The following is an 11890-nucleotide window of genomic DNA, read 5'->3' on the forward strand; positions in this document are numbered from 1 at the left end:
AAAATACATCATTATGCTATGTTCAATTATTATCGAGCAAGGTCAAGAAAAAGTAGATATCAAGAAATCTTCACATTTTTTATTAACATTGATTGCAATTTAAGTTATAATGGTTAATTGAATTCTTCGCACAATAACTTTGAAGTGCTTTTTAAGCACTGATGAACATTTCATTATTGCAAAACAAAAGCGAGAGATTAATTTTTCATAACCCATATTCACATTCAAAATGAACTTGATATTTTTGTTCACTTGTGCAGCATTGCTGAATGGGTTTGCAGTTGTTGATGAACAAGGGGCCAATGAGTTGAAATTAAATGTCTATTCTCCAAATGAACATATTTTGAATCGACAATTATCCTACGACCGCTCAGACGAAATTCTTGATGGATTAAATAATCATAGCTTCGATGCAAATGATAATGTGAATAAATACAAAATTACTGATAAAGATGCTGAAACACTGGTGTTGATGCAAAAACGAAGTGATCATTTTTCAAAAGAAAAAAGAAGAGAATTAAAGGATTTGAACAATCATGAATTAAATGTGAGTTGGCAGTTAAAGACAATTGGTGATTCAAAAAGAGTTTTTCGCAATCAAAGATCCACTGTGATGGCGATGGTCAATTTTGGAAATTCGAGTTGTGAAATGAAATATTTATCATTTCTCAAAGAAGAGAGAAGATCTCTCATGCTCATCAACGACTTATCCACAGTTCTTGTTCATTGTTGTTCAGTTTATCAACGAGGAGCATCAAGTGATTATTTATTCACTCTGAATGAAGGTTATTTGATTTTGAGCAACACTTCTTATATGAGTGCTGAATTTGCTGAAATTATCGAACCATTTGTTGGTTGCGATAAAATGAGTTCAGAGAAAACGAAAAAAGACTTGAAAATCATTGATTCAGATTTTTCTTCATTTTCCCTTGGGAGATCAACTTCTCTTTTGGCAAGTACAGACATTTGGAAAATATCAGTTTTCAACTGCCATTTTTCGAATATCTCACAAAGAGCAAGAATCCAAAACAATTACAATTCAATGGGCAACTCGAAAAATGATTATTCTTTTGCTGGATGCGTTGTCGAGAAAGTGGATTCTCCACTTGGTGGAGGATTGGTTGAGGGGATGCACTCGGGATATAATCATTTCTTTGCTTGGAATTCATCGTATTCTCAATGCGTCCGGAGAGAAAATACAGATCCAGTGATTGGAAAAAAAAATATGACAAGGCAAACTTTCAGCAGTGGTGATGCAACATTTGTTGAATGCGACTTCAATAATGTGTCAACAGATGATTCAATTTATTCTTGTGGTGGTGCAATTCTTTTCAATTCTTCTGGTCTATTGAATGTCACTTTGTGCAAATTTCATATATATCACGCAGCTTATTGTGGAGGAGCGATTGGATGCAGAGAAAACGGAAAAAATTTTGCAATCTCTCTCTCAACTTTTGATTCTTGCTCATCGGAAGCTTCAGGCGGCTGCATTGATTTTTGTTATGTTTCGACTGTTTCATTGAAGAGTATTAATTGTTCAAATAGTTCGACAAAACACATTGGTGGTGGAGTTTTCTTTGATCACAATGAATATCGTGGAATTATTGATTTCTGTAACTTTTTTAGCTGCAGAAAGAACACAACACAATTAAATGGAGGTGGAAGCATTGCAATTTACAATCAAGGAGCGATCACGCTTTCTGACAGTTCAATTTGCAATGGATACAGTGAGAATAATGGAGCAGGGATAAGCTGGGACAGCCATACAGGAATCACATATTCTCTGGTTGTATTTTGTTTCTTTTCAAATAATACGGCTGCAAACACAGGCCACGATGTTTTTATTGCTGAAGGATGGACAAATATTGTGGAAACCACATTTACGCATTGCCGTTCACGCACAAATGCAAGCAGCAAAAGAATTGTCAAAGGATCAATAGAACATGACAATTGGATACCAAAGGTCTTCTTCAACCCAGTGTTTGTGAACTCACAGGAAGGATTGGATCATAAGGCCTGTGGGCTTGTGAAGGAAGGGGATGGATATGGAAGGAGATGCAAAACAATTGAATATGGAATGAATGTGCTGGATGCTGATGGAAGTGGCAATGAAGTGATCATTGAATTTGGGGATTATGAAGAAAACAAATTTGATGTTGGGAAAATGAGGATTGCATTTGAGGGGAAAGGCAAAGCACAAGTGGTTGTTCTCAACAGATCACCAAATGGAGAATCGTTGGTGGCCATTGGCTCAGGAAAGGGAAGTTTCAGAAATATGACATTTGTTTGTGGAAAGAATCCATCGTCTCATCTGATGGAAGTGTTGGCAGAAGAAGGAATTCTGAATATGTGTGAGTGCGTGATCACCACATTGAGAAATGAAGAAGGCAGTGTTTTAACAGCATCGCTGATGATTGTCCAAAAGGGGTCTGTCAGTTTTGATTCTGTTGAGATCAATGGAATATCGTTTTCATCTGTTCCAGCATTCGGCATTAGAGGTGAAAGCTCATTGTCTTTCCAGATGAAGGGAGTCAATGTGAATGGAATTTCTCGGATGAGTGGAGATGGGAGTGTTATTTGTGGGAATCTGGTGAATGGGATGAAAGTGAATGTCTCAGGAGGAATGATGAGGAATTGCGAGTGTGAGAATGGGTGTGGAGGAGGGATGTGGATTCAGCTCAGCGAAGGCTCACAGATGGAGATTGGGAATGTCTCAAGTGAAAGTGTTATCGAAAATATTGAAAATGAAACATTCAGCAGTTGCAGCTGTGTGGGGAAGGGATATGGAGTTGGAGGATATGGCGGAGCTATTTATCTAGATGTTGTTGATGGGAATTGTGCTTTTTGCATCCGTTATGTTTCTTTCGAAAATTGCCAAGCAGAAAAAGGAAACAACATATTTGTGAATGCAAAGTGTTTGAGAGATGTTGTGAACAAGGCCACATTTGGCTTTGAGTTTGAGAGAATGGCAGACAGAGACTTATTGGGATTTGAGGATGGGTGCAGGGAGGAATGTGTTCCACTTCTTCCATTTATGATGGAAGCAGGGGATGTTGGATTTGTGGGAGGAGAGAAAAGCATGGACTTCAGCAGATGTGGATTGGAGCAGTATCCGTGCTCATCGATCAAGAGAGTGGTTGAGTTGTGGTATGGGGCTGTGTCACGAACAATCCGAATCAAAAATGGATTTGTGCTCTGTGAAGAGGTTGTGATGGAGAGCCAGTTTTGGAATGTGTCAGGCACAATTGGTGACACTGCTGTTGAGGTTGTTGTGCCTCCTGCTCTTCAGTTTGACTCAGAATGTTTGATTCACATTTCATCTGGAGCATTGCTGAAAGATTTGTGCTTTTCTCTCCCATCATCTCTTTCTCCAGCCTCATCATTCGTCATTTCCTCTTCAAATGTTTTGAGTGTCAGCGATTGTTCAATTGAACCATCCACTGATAACTTGTTGAATGAAATTGAATGCTGTGTTTTTCATATTGATGGAGGAGAGCTGCACATGGCAGGCTTCTCGAACAAAGGACCAATGAATACCTTGTCAGATCCAATTATCAGATGCGCTGGAGAAAGTTCAGCAGAATTATCAAATTGTGTTCTAACTGGAATTTCGAGGAGAAATGGAGGAGGAAGCTGTTTGGAAAGGAGTTGTGACAAAAAGGAAAACGAGAATTCTGACACTTCTATTGTTGATGTTATTATAATCACTAATTGCACATTCAGTGAATGCGTTGTTGAAGAGAAAAATGGTTTTGGTGGAGGAATGAAGATTTCAATTGGCAATGATGAAGATGTTGCGATTAATGAATCAACCACGTTTGATGGATGCAAGGCAGAGAATGAAACAGACTCGAATGGAAAAGGAGGAGGAGTATTTGTCACAATGATGAGTCAAGAGTGTGGTTTTGCAATTGGACAGAATGTTCAATTTTCGATAATGCTTGAGAATGTGGCCTCATATGGGAAGGATGTGTTTGTGAGTTGTGGGAGTGCAGTGTTGTTGGAGTCAAAAGTGAATAACAGCTCATTTTCATTTTTTGACGCAAGAACAATTCCATCAGATGTGTTGAAACTGAGTGGAAGTGAAAAAGGAATTGAAAGTGGAGTGATTCCACTGTTTGTGTATTTGTGCACAATGGGTACAAAAGTGCTTGTTGATGGGAGTGGAGGAAATGGGAAGGACCACAACCATTGTGGATTTGATGGATTCAGGTGTTTGACAGTTGATTATTGCGCGAACTCAAGAATAAGTGAAAGTTCAAAAGAAATAGAAGTTATCTCATCTTCATCAATAACCAAGGAAATAACAGGGCCATCATTTGGTGTGAGTATTTCAGGCAGAATAGTGTCATCCGATGGAGAGAGGATGAGAGTGAATGTGAGTGATGAAGGATCAGATACACAAGATTGGCTTGTTGGATGTTCGAGTTCACTGACAATGAGCAGACTTTCATTTGTTGTGAAAGGTCAGTTGAAATCAAGGAGAAGTGCATTCATTCATTCAACATCAACACTCAACATTACAAGCTGTTCAGTTTCATTTGAGAGAGAGGCATTGACTGATGGAAAGATAGGATATAATGTGATTTGTATTGAGGGAGGAGGGCTGGTTGTGGATGGATTTGCGATGGAAGGGTTGGTTACAATGAATGGGAAATCACCAATATCAATGAGTGATGGAGTGAAATTGGAGATATTGAACAGCAGAGTGAGTGGAGTGGAAGTGACAGGTGGGAATGGAGGAGGATGTCTGAATTTTGTGATGAAGGAAGAAGGAGGAAGTGTGAATATTGAAGAAAGCAATATATCCTCGAGATGTTCAGGTGGAAGTGAGATGAAAGGAGGAGGGATGATGATATCAGTGGGGAACGGAGGAATATTGAGAATGAAAGGAGTGAAATTATCAGGATGTGAAGTTCCATCAGAGGATAGAGAGGAAGGAGGAAGGGGAATTGGAGGAGGGATATTTATTGAACTTCCAAATCAAATGGGAACATTTTCATTAGAGAGCATGACATTTGCTGGGTGCAGCGCATTAAAAGGGAAGAATGTGTTTGTTTCAGGATGGAATCTGAGTGAGATTGTGAACATGGAGCTCTTCAAATGGGAGATGAATGAAGAGGAGTTGAAATCATTGGATGAGCTGTGTGGATGGGAGAGGAAGACAACTGGAGAGGAGGGATATGTGATTCCACTTGTTGTATATTTGTGGGATAATTGGAGCAGGGATGGATATGTTTCTGAGAGGAAGGGAGGAGACTTTAGTGGGTGTGGATATTCAGAAGCACCATGTTCATCAGTTGATCACTTATTTTCTCTGAGATTTGGTTCACTTGGAGAAGGCGAATCACGTATCAACATTGTTGGAACAGGAGAACTGAACAGAGAAATATCATTTCAAATACCTCCTTCACTTATGGAAACTCCAGTTGTGACAATTGAAGGAGAAAAGAAAGGGACAGTTTTGAAAGTGGGAGAAATGGATGCAAGTGGAGAAGGTGAATCGATGGTTGTTTCGAATGTTCATCTTTCATTCACGAACCTATTATTTTCTCTGCTAAATGAATTTTCTTATCATTTATCATTAATTCACTCAACATCCTCGGCAACATCACTTTCAATCATGAGATGCTCATTTGTTTGCAAGGATTCAACAAAAGAAACGAAATATTGTTTGATGAAAGTGGATGGAGGGAGTTTGACGATTGTGGATGTCACTCTTTCTCAGTTCAATCTTGCAAAAGGGTTTGTGGAATTCACAACAGATGTGAAAAGTGCTGATGTGATGAATATGACGATATCTAATACAACAATATCAGGAAACAGTTTTCTTTCGCTGGGTCAGTCATTGCCATCAAACATGTTGATCGATCAAGCAAAAGAAAACACAATACAAATTGTGAGGGTAAACGATTCCTCGTTCACAAACATCACATGTTTAGAGAACAGGGCAAGTGTGATGAGTGTGGGATCATTTTCAATTGGGATGGAATGTGTGGTGGAAGGGTGTGTGCTGACGAAGTGCATGAGCGAGAGAAGCAAAGAAGGAGGAGGGATGAAGGTGTGTTTGAAGAGAGGGGAGTCAGAGTTGAAAGTGAGTGGATGCTCATTTGGGATGTGTGTGTGCTCGACAGTGAATGGAAGGGGAGGAGGGATGATGATTGATGCACTTGATCCGAATGGGGAATGCTCCAACACCGAAATGCCACCACTAGGGCTGAGATTGGAGAACATCCGATTCATGATGAACGATGCATTTGCGGGGAAGGATGTGTTCATCCGATGTGATTCGATTGCCTCGCAGGTTAATGAAAAACTGTTTTCATTGGACTTCAGCCAGGAAGCACTGAAGGAGGAGAACTCGATGTGTGGGAGGGATCCAATCAATGAAATTGATGTTGATCTAATTCCGCTTGTCACATTCTTTCACTCAGCTCAGGTGTTTGTGAATGGAAGTGGGAGTGATGGGGGAGGATGTGGGACACAGAGCAGCCCATGTGCGAGCATCAATTGTGGGGTTGATCACATCCAAGAAGGGGTGATGAATGCGATTCTGATTGAGTGTGAAGGGTTTGTGACGAAAGAGTGTGTGATTGGAGACCTGGTTGTGAATTCATTCAAAAAGACACTGGCGATTGTTCGATTGAACTCCAAGATTGAGAAATCGGCTGAGAAGGATTGTATCATGGAGTTTGTGAATGAATGTTCTGTGGAGAGGTGCTCATTCCAGTTTGAAGATTCGTTTGAGGCGACTCACAGCTTCATCATGAAAGTGAAGAATGGAATAACAAAAATACAAGAATGCGAGTTCTTTTCTTATTCAACAACCGAAGAAATGAAGTTGAACAGTTCAATTGTGAGCGTAGAAAGTGGAGAATTGAAGATATCAGAGACAACATTCAAGAATATTCATTCAACAATATCGGTGCTTTCATTTTGTGAAGAATCAAATATGACAATTGATGAAACAATAATATCGAATATCGAATGTGAGGGAAATGTTGTGAGTGTTGGAGGGAAGGCGAAAGTGGTGATGAAAGAAATAGTTGTTGAGAATTTGACTCTGTTGTTGAAAGGGTGTGTGATTAGGATCGAAGATGCTGAAAAAGAGGTGAGCATGTTGAATGTCTCATTTGAAAAATGTGTGAATTCGGAGGATAAGGGAAGCATGACGCATATTAAACAATCCAAGGATGTGAGGGTTGATGCATGTGTGTTTGATGGAGAAACAGAAATCGAGGTTGCCAATGAAGAAAACAATAGAAAAGAAGGATTGTGCAAATGGAATGGGTCATTGGTTGATGTTGAGAAAAGCAAAGTGGAGATGAGGGAAACAACAATCAGAAATGGCAAGGGAGGTGGGTTGTGGGTGAGTGGAGGGAATGTGAAGATTGAGAAAGGAGAGTTTGAGAACAACAATCCATTGATTGAGGGATATCCATCAGCCCGAAGGAATGTGATTTGTGAAGGGAATAGCGAACTGGATGTTGTGAGCGTGAAAGGGGGAGATGGAATAGAGAAAAATACATCGTTGTGGATATTGGATGGGGGATGCGAATTGGGAGGGATTACTTCAGAAAGAGGATCATCATTTTTCATCCCCTTTTTGGAAGAGGTGAAGAATTTAACACGGTCAAATGGGAATTTGGAGTTGATGATTCGTGGGAAGCTTCTTCTTCCTTGCAATTTGTCGCTGAAGATAAGCATGAAAGATGGAGATGAAGAGGAAATAGTGAGAAAGGGAATTGAAGAAGAAGGGTTTGTGTCAGAGAATGAAATTCATTCCATTATTTCATGTTCTGAATTGGAGAAAGTGAGAGAAGAGACTGAAGTTAGTGTGTGTATTGTGTTTGGAAAAGATGATTCTCCTTCATCAACAGATCCATTTATCTTGAAGAACAGGAGTGAAAGTGTTGGAAAAGGAGATGAAAGGATTGTTGAAGGAAGGAAAGAAGGAAAATCATATTTGTTGCTAATTGTTATAATTATGGCATCTATTCTATTAATTGTTCTGATTGTGTCTGTCATTGTAACTATTCGTTGGAGAAAGGCAAAGAATGAGAATAAAGATCCGAGAGAGATTGTGAATGACACAGTGAAAAAGGATCCGAAGTTGATTGAGATGGTGACGATGGAGATGTCACCAGAGGCACAGTGGAGGAGGGCTGAGAGGGAAGCTGAGAAGAAGAATGAAGAGAGGATAAAGAAGAGGGTGTATGCGAAAAGTTTGGGGCACTCTGAGTCATCAGAGCATTTGCTGAGTGAGAGTGGCTCAACAGAATACATTCTGGGAAGAGATTCAGACAAGATCCCTGATTGGGCATTGGAGAAAGAAGAGGAGGAAGAGATAAGGAAGAGATCACCATCACCATCAATTTCTTCGACATGTTCTACTGATTCAGATTCGACATTTGTTCGAGGTGAGGATCTGTGTCCAACCACCTCATCGATGTCGAACTTGGTGGATGCAATGGCGTGCTCATCTCCTCATGAAAAGCTGATTGTGGATTTGAGGGATTCACTGTTCATGCTGCTTCACGGAAGGAATAAGACAAAAGAGATGGCAATTGGGAGTTTGAAAGAAAGAGAGCAGACAGCTGCCCAAATCCTGTTCTGGGTGGCTAATCTCGCACTCCATTCATTTGACGAGATGGAAAATCCACTTCAGTCACTTGCCAATCTGAGTCCACACATTGTTTTGTTTTCTGAGCACATGGTCATTTGTATCGTGATGCATTCTGATTTATTATCAGATGATGATTCTGATTCATCATCCATCTCTTCATCAACAGTTGCAACATCTGCCAGTGATGATGATGATGATGATAGTGACTCACTGCCTTCATCAGCATTTGAAGAGGATGAGGATGCCTTCAAAAAAGAGTGCCTGAGGTGGAAGGCGCCAGAGCTACAGGTGAACAAGAAGAGGGATGCGACGAAGGAGTCGGTGGCCTTCTCGATTGGGATGATGCTGTGGGAGTGCCTGACACTGGAGATTCCGTTTGGGGAGTATGCGGCAGAGGTGGCAGGGGAGAAGATTGGGATGTTTGAGATGCCGAACATGGCTGGTGCAGAGGGGTCGTCGCTTTGGAGTGTTGTGAAAGGGTGTGTGGAGCAGGAGGCTTCGAGGAGGATGAAGCTTGTGGAAGTGAAGCGGGAGCTGATTTCGCACTTCCCGAAGGATGCATTGGTGATGACGATGTCAGATGCAGTGGAGGTGGTGGAAACACGAAGAGAAGAGGGGAATGAAGGGGATGACAACAAAGAGAATGAAGGATAATGCAATTGAGAAAAAAATGAGATGAAAGGGGAAATGATTTAAAAGAAGAGTTAAAAATGTGTGAGAATTGTGAATGAGAACACACTGAGATGAAAGGTGCGTTAGCAGATCCTGCTTTATGAAGGAATGAATTTGAGAAATATGAAAATGAAAGAGATATTTTCATTGATTGCTTTTGCTTTCGCATTGTATTTTGTTTTTCGTTTATTTGAAGTTTTTTCAGATTTTAGTGATTTTTGAGTGTTTTTTTATATTTTTTGTGTGAGTTTGATTTGTTGAGAAATCACATCTTATTTTGTTTGAAAAGTGCTTCAATGAAGGTTGGAGTGCGTGTGATAAATAGTCTTCTTTTGAATAGGCATATATCTTGCGTAGATGTTTGAGTGTCACAATCTTTATTTTTTGTTGATTCCTTCCAGCAATTTCTTCTTCTTCTTCTTTATTGTTATATTTAAATTTATATTTATATACATACAACAACGTTTTTCAAATGAGGTTATGAGCATACAGCTGCGAGCATGCTTTCAATTGAAGCATTGGCAGCATGTGGCTTGGAGAGGAGAAAAGAATGCTCAGCAACTTTATTTTGGTTGAGACTGATTTTTAATTCGCATTTATATTGAGGAGGTTAATTTCTTGTTTTCGTTTTCGTTTTCGTTTCACACATGGACGAGTTTGTGTTGCACTGTTTGCCAAAGCACAATTTGATGATGATGTGATATTGGCTGCTGTCCTGAGATTTTTTTGCCATTGCGTTGTTTTGGGTGACTGTTTTTCTTTGAACATTTTCTTGTAATTTCTGATGTTTTTGTTTGAAGTCAATATTTATCACCTTGAAGATGTGTTCATCGATTTGTGAGTTTGTTGGGGAAGGAGATTGAGAAATGTGTTTGTTTCCTCTTTTCTTTCCCTTTCAAGGCTCACAGATTTATGATGGCGATTGAAAAGGATAAGATTGATGGAGATTCTGATATACAAATGCCTCTTATCTGAAAAGCAAGATGTAATTATCAATTGATTTTTGTTATTCGTTTGAAAATCATTTCAAAATGTTTTATTTATTTATTGAAAAATATACACCAAAAACAATTCTAATTCGAAAAAAAATAATTCATTTTCGTAAAAGAATAATTCAAAATCAAAAATTGATTATTCAAATTCGTAATTTATTAATTCGATTTAGAAAAAGAATACTTCATTTTCGAAATTCATTTAAAACTGAAATTTTTAATTTTTCTCGAGAATGGATTTCAGAAAAGTTCAAGTTGTTTTTTAATCGTTCAAATATTATTACTCAAATAACTTTTTTTTAAATAAAAATATGAATCAAATCAATTTTTTGAATTTTTTTTTTTCTTTTTCGAAAATCATCACTGAAATGATAAAAATTTCAAAAAATTCATTCTATGGAATAACAAAAAAAAAAAAAAATATTTTTTTAAATTTCAATCACGTTTATTGAAAAATAAAAATTTAGAATTTTTTTCCCAATAGACAAAAATTTTTTTCTTTGGTAAAAATATTAATATCATCTCTTTCTTTTATATGATAATGAATTCATTTTCTTTTCAAATGAACTTCAAAATTTAATATTTTCTGTCAAAATGAATGAAAATTATTTGAAGAAAATACAGAATTTTTCATTGGGTGCCCATTTTATCTTGACCTCTATTTTTTATCTCAACCACTTTTTTTTGTAACTAATATTTGCTTTTTTGATTTGTGAAAAGGCTGAAAACAAAAACAAATTAAATTGACTTCTTGACATTTTTGTTTTTCAGAATTCTGTTGAAAAAAACTTGAAATTTTTATGTTAAAAAAAAATATTTAAATTTTTTATTAATTTTAGGACCCAGATCAAAGACTTGCTGACTTTGAAGCGAATATTTCATACCGAATGTTTTCAGCCACAGCATCAGCATTCCACATTCCTATATTATAATTTTAATTTGTTTTCAACATTTTCAATTTAATTTTTGACCTTTTTTTCTCATTTCACTGTTTTTGCTTAAAACACGATTATTAATATTAACAAGTGTTTATGTCAAATTTTATATAAATGAAAAAAATACACAAAGTCTTAATTATCGTTTATTTGTATTAAGTTTTGAAATGAAAAGGAACTTTTCAAGAATATTAACAAAAAAGCAAGTATATATGATTTATTTGTTATTATAATTACCAAACATCAACAAACAAATTATCATTTTTTCATTCAAGAATCGTTTTATTTTTATAATGTTTATTTATCATTTCAATAAATTTCAAAACAAATTCATATTTGTCCTTTAAATCGTGTTTTTTGAAAAAATGTGTGAAATGAGAAAAAATGAAAAAAAAACAAGTTGTGAAAGTTCAAAACAAGTTCAACTTATAAAAAAGAAACGATGTATTATGATATGAAAGCTTAAAACTTCCGATAAAAAATATTCGCTGGAAAAGCAGCAAGTCAATGATCAAAACAAAAAATTATTATTATCCTTGATCTTTTTGTAAAACAAGAAATATTGAAAAAAAAATATAGAATAAGGAAATTAAAACATTTCAAACATTTCTGGTTATTTTTTATTTATCGCAGGCTTGTGTAAAGCTAAAAGTATAGCAAAAAAG

General features: G+C 37.2%; 1 protein-coding gene across 1 annotated transcript; it reads left to right on the top strand.

Annotated features, from left to right (window-relative positions):
- Window positions 1–1042: 1042 nt before the first annotated feature.
- MONOS_10859 (uncharacterized protein) lies at window positions 1043–9280 on the top strand (the record flags this gene model as incomplete). Its single annotated transcript, XM_067863338.1, has 1 exon — window positions 1043–9280. The coding sequence occupies one exon, from the start codon at window positions 1043–1045 to the stop codon at window positions 9278–9280; it is 8238 nt and encodes a 2745-aa protein (XP_067735062.1).
- Window positions 9281–11890: the final 2610 nt, after the last annotated feature.

This window comes from Monocercomonoides exilis (assembly GCF_001643675.1).
Source record: "Monocercomonoides exilis strain PA203 chromosome Unknown scaffold3-2548433, whole genome shotgun sequence".
In the NCBI taxonomy this organism is placed as follows: domain Eukaryota; phylum Preaxostyla; order Oxymonadida; family Polymastigidae; genus Monocercomonoides; species Monocercomonoides exilis.